Source organism: Suricata suricatta, chromosome 6 (genome assembly GCF_006229205.1).
Source record: "Suricata suricatta isolate VVHF042 chromosome 6, meerkat_22Aug2017_6uvM2_HiC, whole genome shotgun sequence".
Taxonomy (NCBI): Eukaryota; Metazoa; Chordata; class Mammalia; order Carnivora; family Herpestidae; genus Suricata; species Suricata suricatta.
Genome location: NC_043705.1, coordinates 139,236,425 through 139,253,528, shown reverse-complemented (window position 1 = coordinate 139,253,528; position 17,104 = coordinate 139,236,425). Strand labels below are relative to the sequence as shown.

At 38.1% G+C, this 17,104-nt stretch overlaps 1 protein-coding gene across 1 annotated transcript in view; it reads right to left on the bottom strand.

Annotated features, from left to right (window-relative positions):
* LOC115293567 (catenin delta-2-like) overlaps positions 1–17,104 on the bottom strand; it is a gene marked incomplete at its 3' end in the record, with an annotated part of 535,470 nt that overhangs the window by 186,017 nt on the left and 332,349 nt on the right. The window contains exon 3 of the mRNA XM_029941286.1: positions 3,478–3,590. Within this exon, the coding sequence (XP_029797146.1) occupies positions 3,478–3,590 (113 nt within the window). The remainder of the gene's footprint in view (positions 1–3,477; positions 3,591–17,104) is intronic.

The window sequence follows — 17,104 nt, the reverse complement described above, 5'->3', positions numbered from 1 at the left end:
CATGCTCTGTCTTTCTCTCTCTCGAAAATAAGTAAACATTAAAAAAAAAAGTGTGAAGATGTTAAGAGATCAGTGTTCCTATTTGTAGCTACTCATGGTCTGGCTATTTGGATGAAGTAGGTGATGTGCTTTAGCAATAGACAGCTCCAGCTCCTCCTTCTCCGAGTTCTCAGTGTTCATACTCATGATCTGATTATCATAAAGTTAACTGTGATAAGTGCATATCAACAAAAGCTTTCTGAAAAGTTTCAGCTGTCAATGTGACTACCAGGAAAAGGGTCTTAGGAATCAGATGGAGAGTTTCCTATCTATCACCAATAAAGGCAGAGGAAAACCAAACTATATTTACAAGTTGTTTTTACCACTTCCATTAAAAGTCTAAAAAAAAATTTGATTTTGTTTCATTTTCTTTAGGAAACTCTCTTACCCCTCCCTAGCATCCCTAAGAAGTAGGAAACAACATCTAAATTATCAAAGACTTCTTTACTTATTCTCCTTTTTAAAAAATTTTGTCATCTATTTTTAAATGTTTTTAAATATTCCTCTTGATGTGCTAACTAGGTTAGTCTATCACACATAATAAAGACCTGAATTTCCAACGGTAATTTCCAACGCTGAGCAAACAACTAGGTTAGGACAAAAAAAGAATAGTGGAAGCTATGTATTTGACTTTCCTCCAGTGAATTATCTGTAAATTGCTTGTATTATTCAAGTACAGATTCATACACTAGAGATTTCCAATATACAAAATAATTAAGCTTGATGAAAACTGATATTATGCAGCTATCTGGCATGGAGAAATAATTAGGTAGTGTCATCTGCGTTTAACACTACCATTCAATATATATTTTACACAGAACTACTGATTGTGTATCATGGCTGAGAGCTAAGGATATAAGATCAAGAATCAAAGGTTGTCATGAGATAATTTTTCTGTCAAGTTTGGTAGTTCATTCATGTGTTCTATTCAGGATACTTTGGACCTAAGGAAAAGAAATCAATCAAATCAAATGAGGGAGGAGGAAGTTTTCAAGAATTTAAAAGATAATCACATAGATGTAACACCTGAAATGCAGCCAGTCCTAATGGTAAGTAAACTGGCCTGTTTGACTTTCAGGAACAACACAGTCTCTCTGTGGACTACCTTTTCTCACTATCGATTCCTCCCCTGGCACTACTCCACACAGCGACCATCCCCTACTGCTTACCATTAGATGCCACTGACTTTGGAACACTTATTTAAAAAAGAATTTTTTTAATGTTTATTTATTTTTGAGAGAGGGAGAGAGAGAGAATGCGAATGGGGGAGGGCCAGAGAGAGAGAGGAAGACAGAATTTGAAGCAGGCTCCAGGCTCCAAGCTGTCAGCAAGGAGCCTGACCCTGGGCTTGAACTCAGAAAGTGTGAGATCATGACCTGAGCCAAAGTTGGACTCTTAACCGACTGAGTCCCCCAGGCACCCCTGGATCATTTATTTTACATTTTCAAAAGTGAGACCAATTTCTTATAGGTTGGTCACTGGATGAATCACTATTATATCAGATATCTATTTCTGATGTAATCAGAGGTTGGGCATTGAGGCTCAGGACACCACACGGTCCCCTAGACCTCTTTTTACCAGGAGCTAGGGGTGGATTTAATAAAATAAAACATGTACAGTATGCAAAAATAGCACACAGAGAGACTGGAACTATGAATTGAAAAGGTAATCTAACCAATAGTGAAACAATGGGTTTCAACACAAAATAGATGTCAAGTCAGTGGTGTGTATAGACCTAAAAACCTGACAGTCTTAGCTTCTCAGGAAGTAGGGAAAAAACACTTTTAACAAAAAGCTCTTCCAATATGTGCAACCACATGTACTGTATCAAATACACATTTATAAATATTATTTTTCTCCCTGACTTAGTCTCACAATCTTCAACCAGTCAACCTCTGTAACCAATTTCAAGTAGACACAACTCACTTTTCTTTCTCTCTTGTCCATTCTGCTTTGGTTAATCTAGGTGTTCAATAAGTCTGTGATGAGTTTAAGGGGTCCCTATTACCTATTTACAGCCACTGGTAACCTAGGTACTTGGATAAAGGGTTGGATACTCTTCCACATGCCCAAAATAAAGTTTTGCAACAGAAAATGGTATTCCATCCAAGGAAGCTAGTCTAGCAATAAGCTAGTAATGATTTCCTTGCAAAACTACCACTGTTGAACCCAAAAAAGAACAATGTTAAAAGACTGATGGTAAATGACTCTAGTGGGAAACATTCCACCTACAATGATAAAATATTTTAAAGCAATGGAGACAAGGACCTTTTAATTCTTTTGTCAGAGAAGGTGGCTAACAGACCACCAAACTCATACTCCTGCTTTCTGAGGAGAGGGGCTGAAGACCCCAGGACTAGGAATCCTCACCCTCCTTCCAACTACGAAAGGCCATGTGACTGGTTTTCACCAATGGATTTTGGGTGCAGTGATGCAACTGGCAATGAGATTGACAATGAGGTCACAGGGGATGACAGAACTCTCAAGAGAGAAACTGGATCCTTCATCATTGTAGGAGGGAAAGAAGAGGAGAAACCCCCGGTTACAATACACTGCCTCCATCTACTGAATAAATGAGCAGCAAAGTGCTATTGCTTTAAGTCCCTATGACGTCAGAGTTGACTTGCAACAGCAACTATTGTTTCCTGAGCTAAGACTCCTCCTTAAAAATGTAGAAGGTCAAAAACACAAAATGTAGTGCAAGATGGCAGGGAAGTACAATGCATCACTATGAAAGCTGTCTTAAAGAACTTTATGTTTCTTTCACCACACATTACTCACTCATTCACACACACACAACACACACACACACACACACACACACACACACACACACACTTTCAAACATGAAAACATGGTCCTAGGGTGGATCATTTATTGTGTGGTCAACTGACTAAGTCTTGTTTTGAAACTTTCCAGAACCTCAAACCAGCCCCTAGTTGAACAACTCTTCTATCTATGAATCTGAAATGGTTTTACATGTGAGACTTGCATGTGTGGTTGATAACCAAGGTGCGATTTTGCAGTTTAGTGTCATGTATTAGCAAACAACACAGGTTACATCATAATGTTCTCCCTTTCATTTCAGGAACCTGAAACTCTGGATCATCTAGAAAAAAAGAACCAGACTGAAAGACTGCACAATGCCATCTCCGGACTTCCAGCAAGCTGACTACACGCAGACCCTTCCTTTATGTAGAAGTATATGTCATTTGCATTCAGGGCGGGTGTTAATTTTGTTAAAAGGGTTTCAAGTACAAATCAGGCCATTTCAGACACCTTTTGAACATCTTAAATCAGATTGGTTACAATCCCTTCCAACATCTGACTGAATGTTCCAGTTCCACTGCCAGGTTTGTAAGGAGAAGACAAACCCCGCAATTTCCCTTCCCTGGCAGCTCAAAGCCCAGAACTGTAAGGAGGCAGTGTGCCCAGTACCTGATACTGCTCATGCTGCCCGTCTCTGATCCAAGCTTGCATCGCTCCAGTTGGCTGGCAACGATTTGGCGCTCTGCCTCCAGCTCTCGGGTCAGTCTCTCAAACTGTAATTCCTGAAATAAAACCACCAAAGAGATGAATTCTATCATCTATTTGCAAAGGGGAATTCCTATCAAAGTGACATGATGGTCAAGGAGAAGAATGCAATTTACCAAGATGTCAAGTAGGAGAAGCAGAAGATGCTGTTGTGACACCAAAGAAGGATTGGCAGGTCGGACAGACCTGAGTTCAGATCTCAGTCCTGGGACCTGCTGGTGGCAGGACCTTGAGAAAGTTATTTAATGTTTCCACATATCAATTTCATCATCTGTAAAATGGGCTTACAACACTTATTTCATAAAGTTGGGGTGAGGAGTAAATGAGCCCCTGTCCATGAAAAATTAGCCTGTACTAGTCTATGGCCAGTGGCCAGCACCCAGTGACTATTAATACCTCTGCCTTTAAAATGGTAACATTCCATGAAATGTTAAACAATTTTTCTATCATTTGGAGTATTGTGTTTATTCCCTATTGGAGTCTAGCTGTCTCTCTACTAATTTGAACCTAATATTACTTACATATATTATAGATTGAAAAAAAATAATGCTTATACTTCTGGAAGCTTTAAATTCCAGAAGAATGGCAAAGTTACTGATCCTATACAACCAAATTACTAAATGAATGTTCTTTGAGATATTTGCTGTATCACCTTAAAAAAACAACTAAACCAATGAAGAATGCTTCTACAAATCTCCCTGAAATCCACTGTCAAAGGATCGACTTTAATGAAAAAATGACTCAATCAGTATGTCAAGGATGTTAGCTATTCCGATTATAGTGCTTTTTTTTTAACCACACTTTAATCTTTGTATTTTATTTTCCAATACACTTAAGTTTTTGTAATAAATATAATTATAGCCAACCATATATTTTCACTAAAAATTTCAGGAAAAGTTTTTACTATGCCACATTTGATTTCTATAAAATATAAATTATCTGCACAGTTAGGTTCTGGGTACGGTAAAACAAAAATGCTGGAAAATATGAAAAATACAGATTAGTTTGGGAGGATTACAACTCCCAACATTGCAGAGATATGTCTTCCCATAAATGCTGCATTTATTTTATTTGCTACCTTGGGACACTCTTGGGGGATACCTGTAAAAAGTAGGATCTGGTGTGTCCTCTGTACATATTAAAAACTCTCTGTCTTTTCTGTAGGAGATTTATTTTCTGTTAACATTATTTTGGGGAACAAAGAGACACTTTACAAATGAGAGCTCACCTTTCCCTTTAAGGCGCTAAAACGGAGGAAGCATGTTGCTATGGGAGCTCATACACGTTCTGAAGAACGGCAAAGAGTATTTCTAAGGATGAAAAACCAAGACCTCTACCGAAATGCATTTTTGTGTACCTAACCTCATCCGCTTCTCCCAGCTATTCATTCATTCCTTCCTTCATTTATTCATTCATTCCTTTTAATTTTTTGGCAATTCCTTTCCATGGAAACACACAGATTCTAGAAGATTTTCATTTCCAGGCTTTATATTTTACCTTGCATCTGTCTGTGTAACAGAAAACCAAGTTATATCTTTGGATTGATAACACCTGAAAAACACAATATGTAAAGACCATGTAGCATTGCTCACAGGTACATGAAAATTCATTATTTTTTTTAAAGTTTATTTCTTTTGAGAGAGACAGAGAATGTGAGCAGGGGAGGGGCAGAGAGAGAGGGAATGAGAGAGAAGGGTGATGTAGGTAAGGTAAGGTATGGTGATCTTCGACTGAACATAAAACATTCTGAATTTTCCCCTTGCTATGTTCTGGGTAGCTTCATATTCCTTACGGGTATTTTAAGGCCTGTTTCAGGGCACAGTTACTTGGAAGCAATTTGATACACTTGAGTCTTGAAGTTCAGCTTTGTTAGGGGAGGCACAGTAGCCTTTGGCCTAGGGCTAATTACTCCTTCACCAGGGCAGATCCTTCCAAGCACTCAGTGTCCAATGGCCTGTGGGTTTCCCAGCTGGGCTGCTGGGCGTGGGCACATATTCCTGGCCCCAGGCGAGCCCCCAGGCACTATTTCTTCCCAGCCTCTCAGAGGGCCCTCTCCCTGCCCCCTGGGGGTTTCCTGACACATGCAGACTGCTCAGGTCTCAGCTGATCTGCAGATCTCTAGGGTTCTTGCTTTGATCAGTGATCGCCCTCCTTCTATTTTGCCCCACAAATTCCAGTCACCTTTACCTCCCTGGACTACCAGCCCCATCTCCCCAGTGCAGGGAATTCTCTGGGCTCTTCCTGGGTCCCCCCCTTTATTTATTTTGAGAGAGAGCAATCGGGGAAGGGGCAGAGACAGAGGGAGAGGGAATCCCAAGCAGGCTCTGCAGTGTCAGCACAGACCTGATGTAGCGTTTGAACTCAGGAATTGTGGGATGATGACCTGAGCTGAAGTCAATTCAGATGCTTAAGTTAGGGGCCACACAGCAGCCGCACAGGCCCCCATTTCTACACGGTTATAGTTGGGGAAATTGTACACCCGCTGCATTTGTTCTGTGTCTCTTAGGAACCACCTTTCTTCACTGCCTAAAGTTCAGAGTCTTGAAAGTTCATGTTCATATTGTTTGTGATGGGTTGTCATGGCAGGTAGGACGGTGTTGCCGGGCTCTATTACTCTATCTTAGCTGAGGGCTGGAAGATTTTTAAGAGTTAACAATTTTCCTCTATGCTTGATTTGTAAATGCATATTTTCTGCCAAACTGGTATGAAATAAATTATTAACCAAGCAAATCCTTATGCTTTTTTACATGTTTCTTCAATGTTGTTCACTATTATTGTACTAAATATAGATGGCTACTTTAGGTTACTTGTTTGTTTTATTTACCTGATGACTTTTTAACTGAACTGACATTTTCTTTATTAAGGAAACAGTATCAATATGTTGCCTTTTCAAAAGGTCCATTCAATAACTGTTTACTTTGTCATGGTGTATATGAACCAAGGAAGTAATTAAGTGAATTTCCCCCTGTGCTTTGCTAAGGAGTACATAGTAAATGTCAAGGTCCTCAAGGAGCAAGAAGTTTCTCTTCTTCATCTACAATCCTATGTTTTATTAATGTAACAACACAAGACAGAAAAATAAAATTGGAAATAATTTTTTAATGAGTACTCAATTTCTAGGACCATATAGAACCAGAAATTTTTCCTGCTGTGGTGTCAATGCATCAGGTGTCTAGAGGAGTCCTGACACACATAAGGTACTCAATAAACGCCCATTAAATAGATGTATCTGCACTGAGGAAAGTGGTTCACATGTATTACCTTGTGTAAACACCTCTATTTACTAGGTTCTGGTTTTTTCCCCCTCGTTTTACAAAAATATTAATTAAGGTAAAAAGCTTAGCCTTGGCCAGGAAAGAAATTCTTTCAAAAAGAGCAAAGAGAATGAGATAAAGAATGCTGTTTAGGAGATCTGGAAGTAGACAAGGGGTAATTAATTGAAGAAGCTAATTAATATTGGGTAGACTACCTCTTTCCCTTATTGACAATTCTTTCATTTTAGAGTCCATAGCAGACCATTAACACAGTGGGCCTGTGACGCCAAGGTAAACTATGAATTTCACTCATATTCATATTAAGATTCATTATTTAAATAATTGTTATTACTCTGGACTCTAGAGACCAGGTTCTGAAATGTCCTTCTGCCTAGCACCCATATTGCAGTCATTTCCTGTTTCACCCCAAACCAAGGGCCCCAAAAGCTCATGTTCCGAGGAGCATCTGTGGTGTCATTGAGAACATTGTCACAAAAGTGGATGAGCTCCCACTCCACTGGGGATACTTGACTGCAGTGGAGTTGCAGACAGGACGGTCTCCAGTTCTAACCAGGTTTCATGCTTGGGGAGGGACAATAGAGCTCTTAAGACTGAATAGTTCCCTGGGTTTCTTAAAGATTTTGAGATGGAAGAGCATTCACGACAGGAAGTTTGCTAACAAAGCTAGGTGGGTAGCCAAGAAATCAATTGGAAAATTAAAAGTATGTGGATATATTCAGTGAAATTTGGAATACTGGCTGAGAGTGAGTATGTGGGATTAAATTAATTCAGTGAAGGTGACACTATAAAAACAGAGAAGATGAGTGAAGAAAGATCTTTGAAGGTTTGTGATCTGAAGGGTAGAAGGAACAATAGAAGCCAGCAAAATAAATAGAAGAAGAATTAAAAGAAAAAGACCACCAGCACGGCCTTCTTCTGGGCAGTGTCAGTGCAGAAGTGGTGATGTAAATCAAGCTTGAAAATGTGATTGACAGCAAAGGCACAGGAAACAAAAGCAAAACTAGACAAGCAGGACTACACCAAACTAAAACGCTCCCTTTCCTTTTAGCATAGGAAACAGCCAACAGAGGGAGAAGGCAACCTATAGAATGGGATAAAATATTTAAGAGTTAACTTTCAAAATACAGAAGGAGTTCACACAACTCAGTAGAAAAAAAAAAAAGGACCAAGTACTTGAATAGATATTTCTCCAAATAAGACCTACAACTGGCCAACAAGTCCATAAAAAGGCGCTCAATATCACTAACCAAGAAAATACAAATCAAAACTATAATGAGATACCACCTCATACCTGTTAGAATGGCTATTATCAAAGAAAACAAAAAATAAGAAGTATGGGCAAGGATGTAGAAAATTGAAATGGTTAGATGCCATTGTTGGGAATGTAAATTATTGCAGCCACTATGTAAAATCGTATGGAGGGTCTATAAAATATTAAAAAGTAGAACTATCATATGATCTAGCAATCCCACTCCTGAGGATATATCCAAAAGAACCACAGTCAGGATCTAGAAGAGATATCCACCCTCTCATGTTCATTGCAGTGCTACTCACAATAGCCAACGTGGGCAAACCTCATCAATGGACACCAGACAACTGGATAAAGAAAATATGGTAGGTACCTACAATGAAATATTATTCAGCCTTCAAAAAGAATGAATTAGCGCTATCCGCAACACCATGGATGGACCTAAAGAAGACATGATACTAAGTGAAATAAGTCAGTGACAGAGGACAAAAAGCACCTGACTCCACTTCTAAGAGATGGGTGATTATAGGCTTAGAAAATAGGATGTGGTTGCCAGAGGCTAGGGAGTGGGAGAAACATGGGCCTGTTCAACTGGTATAAAGTTTCAGTTATACAGAAGGAACAAGTTCTAGCAATCTGGTATGCAGCGTGGTGCCTATAGTTAAGAACGCAATGTTGTGCACCTGAAACTTTGTTAAGATCGTATATCTCATATTAAGTGTTCGTATCACAAATAAATAAATAAATAAATAAATAATAAATGGGACACAGACTTTGGGAGGCGATGGATGTTTTTATTACCTTCACTGTGGTGACAGTACTGTGGGGCAGGCATATGTCCAAACTCATCAAATAGCTAGTTTTTAATATCAACAATGCTTAAATAAAATGGTATGGTATTTCATGGGAATTAACAATGGGATGTGGATAAAAGAAGACATTCTTTGATAAAGGAAGTTTGAAGAAAAAGCTAAGTAGTGTTAGAAAACTTAAATCTCCCTGCTATGTGGAAATTATCTTGTTTTAGAGATAAAATTTTAAAAAGTAGCAGATATATGATAAGAGTTCATTAAAATTTACTAAGAGCTAGATCTAAATGATATTCATTCCTAGAATAGCACATTGTTAAGTCACTTAACACATTAGCATTATAAGAAAAATTATCATATAGTTTATAACTTTTCCTAAAGAGCCTAAATTAATAACTAATTAATAATTAATTCCACTTAATTAAAGAGAGTTTATTAAACATTTTTAAGAGGATAAAAGCATATAAAGCCCCTTGAAGGGGCTTAGCTAACTTAATGTGAAAACTGAAATCAGAAAACACATACTCACAGTTTAATCAACTCCTTCAATACATATTTTACTTAACATTGTGCCATAACATCAGTTGGGATTATACTAAGTAGATTTAAGGAAGCAGAGAACTTTCGGGGTGCCTGGTGACTCAGTTAGTTAAGCGTCCAACTTTGTCTCAGGCCATAATCTCATAGTTGTGGGTTCGAGCCCTGTGTCCAGCTGACAGCTCAGAACCTGGAACTTGTTTCAGATTCTGTATCTCCCTCTCTCTTTTTCTCAATCTCTCTCTCTCAAAAATAAACTAAGTAGAAAAGTTGACACTGTATAGTGAATTCAGTAAATATAGATTTGCCATGATTTTACTAATATGAGAAGATGGAAAAGACGTTTGAGAGAAGTGGAGAATGGACAAGATGAATAAGCTTTTAGGCAGGGGACACCATTTTCTACAGAGTAGATCTGATTGCTAGACTCCAATGACTTAAGGTTCTAACTGGCCATGCCAACCACATGAAGTGGGAAGGTGGGCCCAGAACAATCCTGAGGCTGTTTGTGTGGACTCCACATCCTCAGCATTGAGACTTCTTTGTCAACCTCTTCTCCTATAGGAGTAAAGAGTGAGGACCAGCACCCACCAAGACACAAAATGGCGGTCCCGCACAGTCTTCTGTTGGAACAGAACAGTGGTAGGCATGGAGGTGAGGAGCAGAAAGAGGATGGGATTTGATAGGTTTGACCATGGTCGTGAAGGTTCCCAGGTTCTTCTAAGTGAGACCTGTTAGGTCAATGTGGATGAGAATGGAAAATCTATTAATGAGCAGCAGGTCTATTTCCCTTTAATGGCCGGCTGTTCTAACCTCCACTTCTCAAGAGTATATGATGCTATGATTTGAGACCCAGTGATAACCAGTTTATAATTTTGTTCTTATACTTTATGTACTTTATTATTTCTTAAGGGAGGGACTAGGTCCTAAGTTATCATTTTATCTTGTGAGTAAAACTCCAGATATATAACTGGTACTAGGTAAATAGTCAATAAATGACCCAAGGTCCTGGTGTCAAGCTTCTTGGAATGAAGTTGCCAAATGGTTTGTTACAAAGTGATTTTTTTTCAAAGAAGGCATTTCATGATCACAAGTGAAGGTGAGAAACTTCCACAGGACTTCAAAAATGAATTCATCATAGTGTTATTCTCAGAATTCAGTTGGTCTGTCAATTGTAATAAACTCGTGTGATCCTTACCTAAGAGAGCTCTTAAAGGTTTATCTAGGTGATGCTTCTTTTGTTTAAATTTTCTTTGTTTTGCCTTTTTCTTCTATTTAGTGCCTCTTTGATTTTATACCTATATAAATATATTTATCTGCATGTTACATATAATTATACATGTATAATAAATATATGTAATTACACACATAATACATAAATATATGAAAAGATAATCCAATTGCCATCTATGTTTCTAACTGTATAAGGGAAAATAATTGTTATTGCTGTTTTTAAATCAATCTAAATATGTACAAATTGAAGCAGGTAAAATATTTGTCACATTCATTTGAAAAATAGCAGCAATTCGACCTTCTTATTTTCTCTTCTTCAGAGTCAAGTGCTTTTAACGCCTTTCCTGATTTCTATATCCACATTTCCATTAACTTTCAAATATTATTATTCCTTAAAATTTTGGTTATAGGCATCATCAGTTGGTTTCCCACAGTGGAAGACAAGGATGTAGCTCCATCTCCCCCCTCCGCTATCATGAACTGACACTTTGCCCATCTTCCCTCACCTTCTCGACATATTTAAATTTTAATTTTCAGGAAAACAATATAAAGCGTATACGCTTCAAACCATGGTTGCCTAACACCAATATACAGCCTTCTGTTTTCTGTAGATGAATGGCTTGTCCTTTTTGTTCAGCCTCTGTGTATTTGCCATGAATCCAAACCAAAACGTCCTGATTGATACTGACTTCTCTCAATACATCCAACACAGGAAATAATGTATCAGTTCTATTCATTGAAAAAAATCTCTTCTGGTGTCTTCCATCCTGCTCTAATCTGGCCTCTATACACAGCTGTCATCCTGGACCCTCCCTTCACCTACACGTTGGGAATCTCCTTTGGCCTTATCTTATGTGGGTTCCCTCTTTCTGGAACCTGCTGATTCATTTTCCTACTTTATTTTCTTTTCTGGGAGAAAATGTCTTTCCAGAGAGAAAGAGAAGGTGGGAGGCAGTTTTTTGAGATCTTGCATATCTGATATGTTTTTATTCTACTCTCAAACTTAGTTCTAAAACTAGTTATAGAAGTAGAGAATTTGAGGTTGAAAATAATTTTCCCTTAGAAATTTTGAGCTAGCACTTCATTATCTCCTGCCTTCCACTGTGGCTGTTGGAAAGTGTGAAACATTCTAAATCTTTATTATTTTTTGTGTGAAATCTGCTTTTACTTCTTCCCAGAAGACGTGTATCCTTTCTTGGTCCCTAGTGTTCTAAAATTCTATTGTGATATGACTTGATATAGATCTATTTTGAGACATTTTCAGGACCTTTACTGGGACTTTTTCATCCAGAAAGGTCCATTGTTCAGTTCTAGGCAATTCTATAACTCTATTTAAAAGTTGTTCTTGCTTTTCTCCCTTGAAAAATGTTTTTCTTGGGGTGCCTGGGTGGCTCAGTTGGTTAAGCATCCGACTTCAGCTCAGCTTGGAGCCTAGAGCCTGTTTTGGATTCTGTATCTCCCTTTTTCTGCCCCTTCCCTGTTCTCACTCTGTCTCTGTCTCTCAAAAACTAATAAACACAAAAAAATTAATGTTTTTCATTGCTGTTTTTTTTTAACTCTTCAGATGTTAAAATATGTATCAGTTGATTCAGTTTCTTATTTAAATCTATTTCTTTTCTAGTTTTCCATCTCTTTATGTTTTGCTTTTACTTTCTGGGAGATTTTCTCAGCTTAATCATCATCAGCATCAATGCGTTATTATGCTTTAAATTTCTAAGACCTTGTTTTTGTTCCTTGAATATTCCTTTTAATTATCGTCCAGTAATTATTTTATGTGAAATCTTCTCTCTCCATGATGTTAACGTTATGTTTTCTTTTCTTTGCATATTTCCTATTTTATAATGATTTTTAGTTTGTTTTAGAGTCTTTCTTTCATGTTCTAGGCTTTTGAACATATCAGGTTCCCTGGAAGGCTGCTTCTATTTGAGAGGGAGTTCAAGGAGCTGATCAGACTCTTGGTAAAATGAGCTGGTTAGCTAGGCTCTTCCAGAAGAATCACTGCATCTGTCCATGCAGATCTCCCAAAGGCAGCGCCCTCAAGCTCCATTTATGAGTATAAACATGTTGCCCTGTTCTGCAAACTGTTTTAGGGAAGAGGCTGGGGACGGAGGGGGGCTCAAAATTCAGTAAGGAAAATTTCACTTACCCCCACTGTCATCTTTCAATACCCACTTTATCTCTCTTCCTTGTGCCCCTGAGTTAAGAGACTCTAATTTCATCCCCTCCAGATATTACACCACTAGTCTTTCCCAAAGTGGGGAGAGGAACAGTCATCTTGTGTATGGTAGGGTCAGGGACTTGGGGGTCAATTGACATTTAAGCAGATTTGCAAACAATCTTCCGTTTGCAAAGCTATACTTCATGCCCTGTGGCCCCACTCTTACAAACCTTTGGAAGACTTACCTTATAAATTAGCCTGTGTTTTTACTTCTCCTGCTGCTTAGAACTCATTTTCTTAGATATGATAAGTTGTTTATCATTTTGTCTATGAACCATATTTAACCATTTCTTAGAACTGATCAGTTCTAAGACTTTTCACACTTTAATGCTTCTGGGTTTATTCACTCTTAAACTGGGATGACTTCCATTGATGGTGTATTATAGTTTGATTAGAAGCACTGTGGCTGTCTTCATGTATGGGAAGAAATTCTGAGTTGACGGGCACTCAAACTTGGTGAAATATAGTTCTTTAGTTAATCATTCTCTAGGTTTATGGGGCTATCCCTTTGAAAAAATCCATTTTGGTAATGGAGCAGATATTAATGCAAGAGTTCCATTTACCTTCTTTACTTGAAGGTCAGTTCCTTTTCTAAGAGAAATTAGAAACCTCAGAGCGAAGGAGTACAAACCGGAGTATGAGTGAATCTCAAATGTCCCTGGCCTTTGTACCTACCATCTACGAGGTGCCCTGAGCAAGATTATTGTAAGTTATACTGGTCGGCCCTACTGCCACCCCCAAGCATAACCATATCCCGTGCCAGGTTCTAAAACTTGGTTCTCAGAAGCACTAATGCTAACACAATTATGCTAGTTCTATGTAAAATGAGAGAATGGAAGATCACTGCATCTCTCTTCAGGTCCGAGGATGCAGTGATTTCCAGGACTGTATTTCTAGCTTGTGCTCTTTTCTAAGAAGGATGAAAGATGAGTTTTCCACTGCAAAAATGAGTTTTTGCTTCCTAGTGTCCCCCATCCCTGCATCCATCAAGGATTAATACCATCAGATAATCTTAGGTGACCTTTCCCCCTGCCACATCTTTTAATTCCTATTTCACATGAATGGGTTGACTTTATAGCCACAAACTTCTGGTAATGTTAATTTCATCCCACTGAGACATGCTCTGAAGCCAAATCCAAGAGAAGGTGGTGCAAATGACAGGGTAATGATAGGAAGCCTACAGCAAAGTGTCCAACAAATCTGGAAAGAACAAAGCCATGATGTCAGGATGGAATGGAACAAATCAATGTCAACTGTAAAGCTGTGTAGACCTCACTGATGAGTCAAACACTATGGCAAAGAGCTGTCCGCAGAAGTTTACAAAGCTGACAGATTAATGTTTTAAACAACCAGAGTGTCATTCTGGGTCACATAGCAAGACAGCAGATGACAGGAATCAGCCCTCTATAAAGCAGATTCATAGGCACCTTTCCAGAATGGTTTCAATAACATAAAAATAAGAAGAAGCACCTCTTTCTGACCAATTCCTTCAATATGGAGAATTCTATGTGCTTTGTTCTGATATTTTACCAAATGCTTTGTTATCCAAATAAAGCATGTTTGCCACAGTTTATTTAATTCATCTAAATGACAGGACTCCATGAAATAAAGGTCGTAGTTCTTGGTGGTTTTAAATGATATAAAAATGTACTAGGTTTCATTAAAAAAATTAAAAATAGTACTATATTGGTGACTCTTAACTATATCATGATAATTTCTAGAACTTTTTTTCCATTTCATTTATTTTAGACAGAGCACATGAGCAAGGGAGGGAGAGAGAATCTCAAGCAGGTTCCATGTTCAGCATAAAGCCCAACACAGGGTTTGACCCCAGGACCCTGGAATCACAACTTGAGCCAAAATCAAAAGTTTGATGCTCAATCAGCTGAGCCACCCTGGTGCCCTCTTTTTTCCCCATTTTTATTGATAGAACTTTGAAAATACCTAATACATAACTCAGAGCTACAGAATAAAAAATTATAGATAATGAGGCCCTGCCATGTATATTCTGAAAAGCTTCTACTAGTGACTTCTATGCCCATATCTGCTTGGGAATGACTATTCTATTTATCATAGTAGCACATAATAATGGCAATCAAGATTTTAAGTATTTGCTTGCCATGTATCATACTCCGTTAAGTGCTTTACATTCATTAATTATTAATTCCTCACCCTGAGCCAATAAGCCATTTTACTGTCTGAGACATCAAAAACTTAAAAATGTTAGGAGCTTCCCCAAAGATCAGGTGGGAGCAGAACTCAAAGGCCAGCTCTAACTGTTCAGAACTCCACTGCCTCAAAAGTCTAGGATTATTTGTTCCCACTGTTTTAATGGAGTCTATAGAATCAGGAACAATAAAACCAAAGCAACAATACAAACTTTCTTATTGAGGAATGACTACAGCTTACCATATCATGCTCTCTTAGTTTTCCTTGCCTTCCTAGAAATAAAATATTGGAATTATAATGTCCAGCTACTGGAAGAATTATACTCATTGTTCTGTTCAAGTTCACACAACTGAAATATTTCTTTCTAATAATAATCCTTAATTTGTAAGAGCACCACTGTGAAACTTATATACACCCTGCAAGGGCAATGATGATGGTAAGAAGTTTTGCTCCAACATCTTTGCCTATGTTGACGCCACAGTAGAGAAAGCAGCCTTCCAATATTTAAAAGGTAAAAGAGGAAGTACCAAAATACTAGGCTTGGCCAAGATCAATGACTTGCATCTCCTCCAATGGATTTAGCATGTGCAGGCTCTATGCCCATTGCTCCAAATATCCATTTCCTCTTCCCCACTCTTACTTTGTTCCTTATATTTAAGAAAGATGCTTTTGCCTTTCAGTTTTATGGTGTTGAATTTCAACATTGATTCACTTAATTACCATCTATCTGTTTTGCATGAGTACCTTCCTGGCCTCATCCTCATTCCCTACACATGACAGAAATGGCCACCACTCTCACAGTACAACAATGCTTTACTGAATTAACTTAATTACATGCTTGTCTTCTGTCTTAGCACATACATGTTTTCATCGCAGGGGTCATACCTTTACATTATCATCTTCTCACCTAACATATAGCACATGCAATAAATGATGAATGGCTGGATAGATGGGTGGATGGATGGATGACTTAAAGTCTGACCTCAAAAAATAATGTTTGGGTCAATATGAGAAAGTGTGCAATAGTGTGCATGCATAGAGCAAACTCATGAAGGCATCTGAAGAAACCTGAAAGATGGGATTAAATTACTTTTGTGGTGTTTCCAATGCAAAATTTCTATATTTTTCCATGAATTGTGCTTGCTTCCTCCCATATTGTATGTCTTTTGTATAACTAACTTGAATTACAGAAAAAGAATTAGAGTAATAATTCTATTTAGAATGGAAATGTTTGAGTAAGGAAAGGTCAATATTTATCCTTTCTCACTCATTGCTTTGTTGAAATGAGAATAGCTAAATATTCATACCAGCGGAATAATTATATATGCCCTCATCACCGTATGCCACCAGTATTTTAACCTATTGTTAGTATTTTACTTTGTTAGCTTCTCCTTTCTTCCTAAAACCATTTCTTCTTATGGTTTTCAATACATTTCTCCATTCCTACCTCTCTGGCTGCCTTTCTTCTCTCTGGATGCCTCCTACTCCCTTAAGCTACTCTTTTCATTGGGATTCTTTCTCATTTCTATTTTCTTAGATTTCTTCTAAATAATTTAATCAATCCTCATAGCTTCAATAACCAATAATGGTGTGTACACAACTGCCCACTGACATCCACTCTGGAAAACCCTCGGGTTCATGTCCAAAACTGACATCACAGACAACCTGCAAATGTGTTCTCCCTCTATTGTTTTCCTATCTCAGTCAATGGTACCATCATTTACCCAAGTTACCTAATCCCCAGATTTGTTTATGATTCTGGACTTTATTCTCCCCAGATATATACAATCAGTCATTGAATACCACTGTGATACTGTGATTTATCATAAGAAATATGATTGTTCTTCAGCAAACCATTTCTGTCACATAGCTCCTAAAACCCAGGAAATTACCTAGATGATAAGAATGACAAAGGTGTCTTTTGTTATGTTAATGAAACGACTTTGGGATCACACCAAGAGATGAGAGTTGGTGGCCAGGGGAACCAACAATGTAATTTGAGTGTTGGAGTTTTCAGTCCCATACCCAGGGCCTCCAGAAG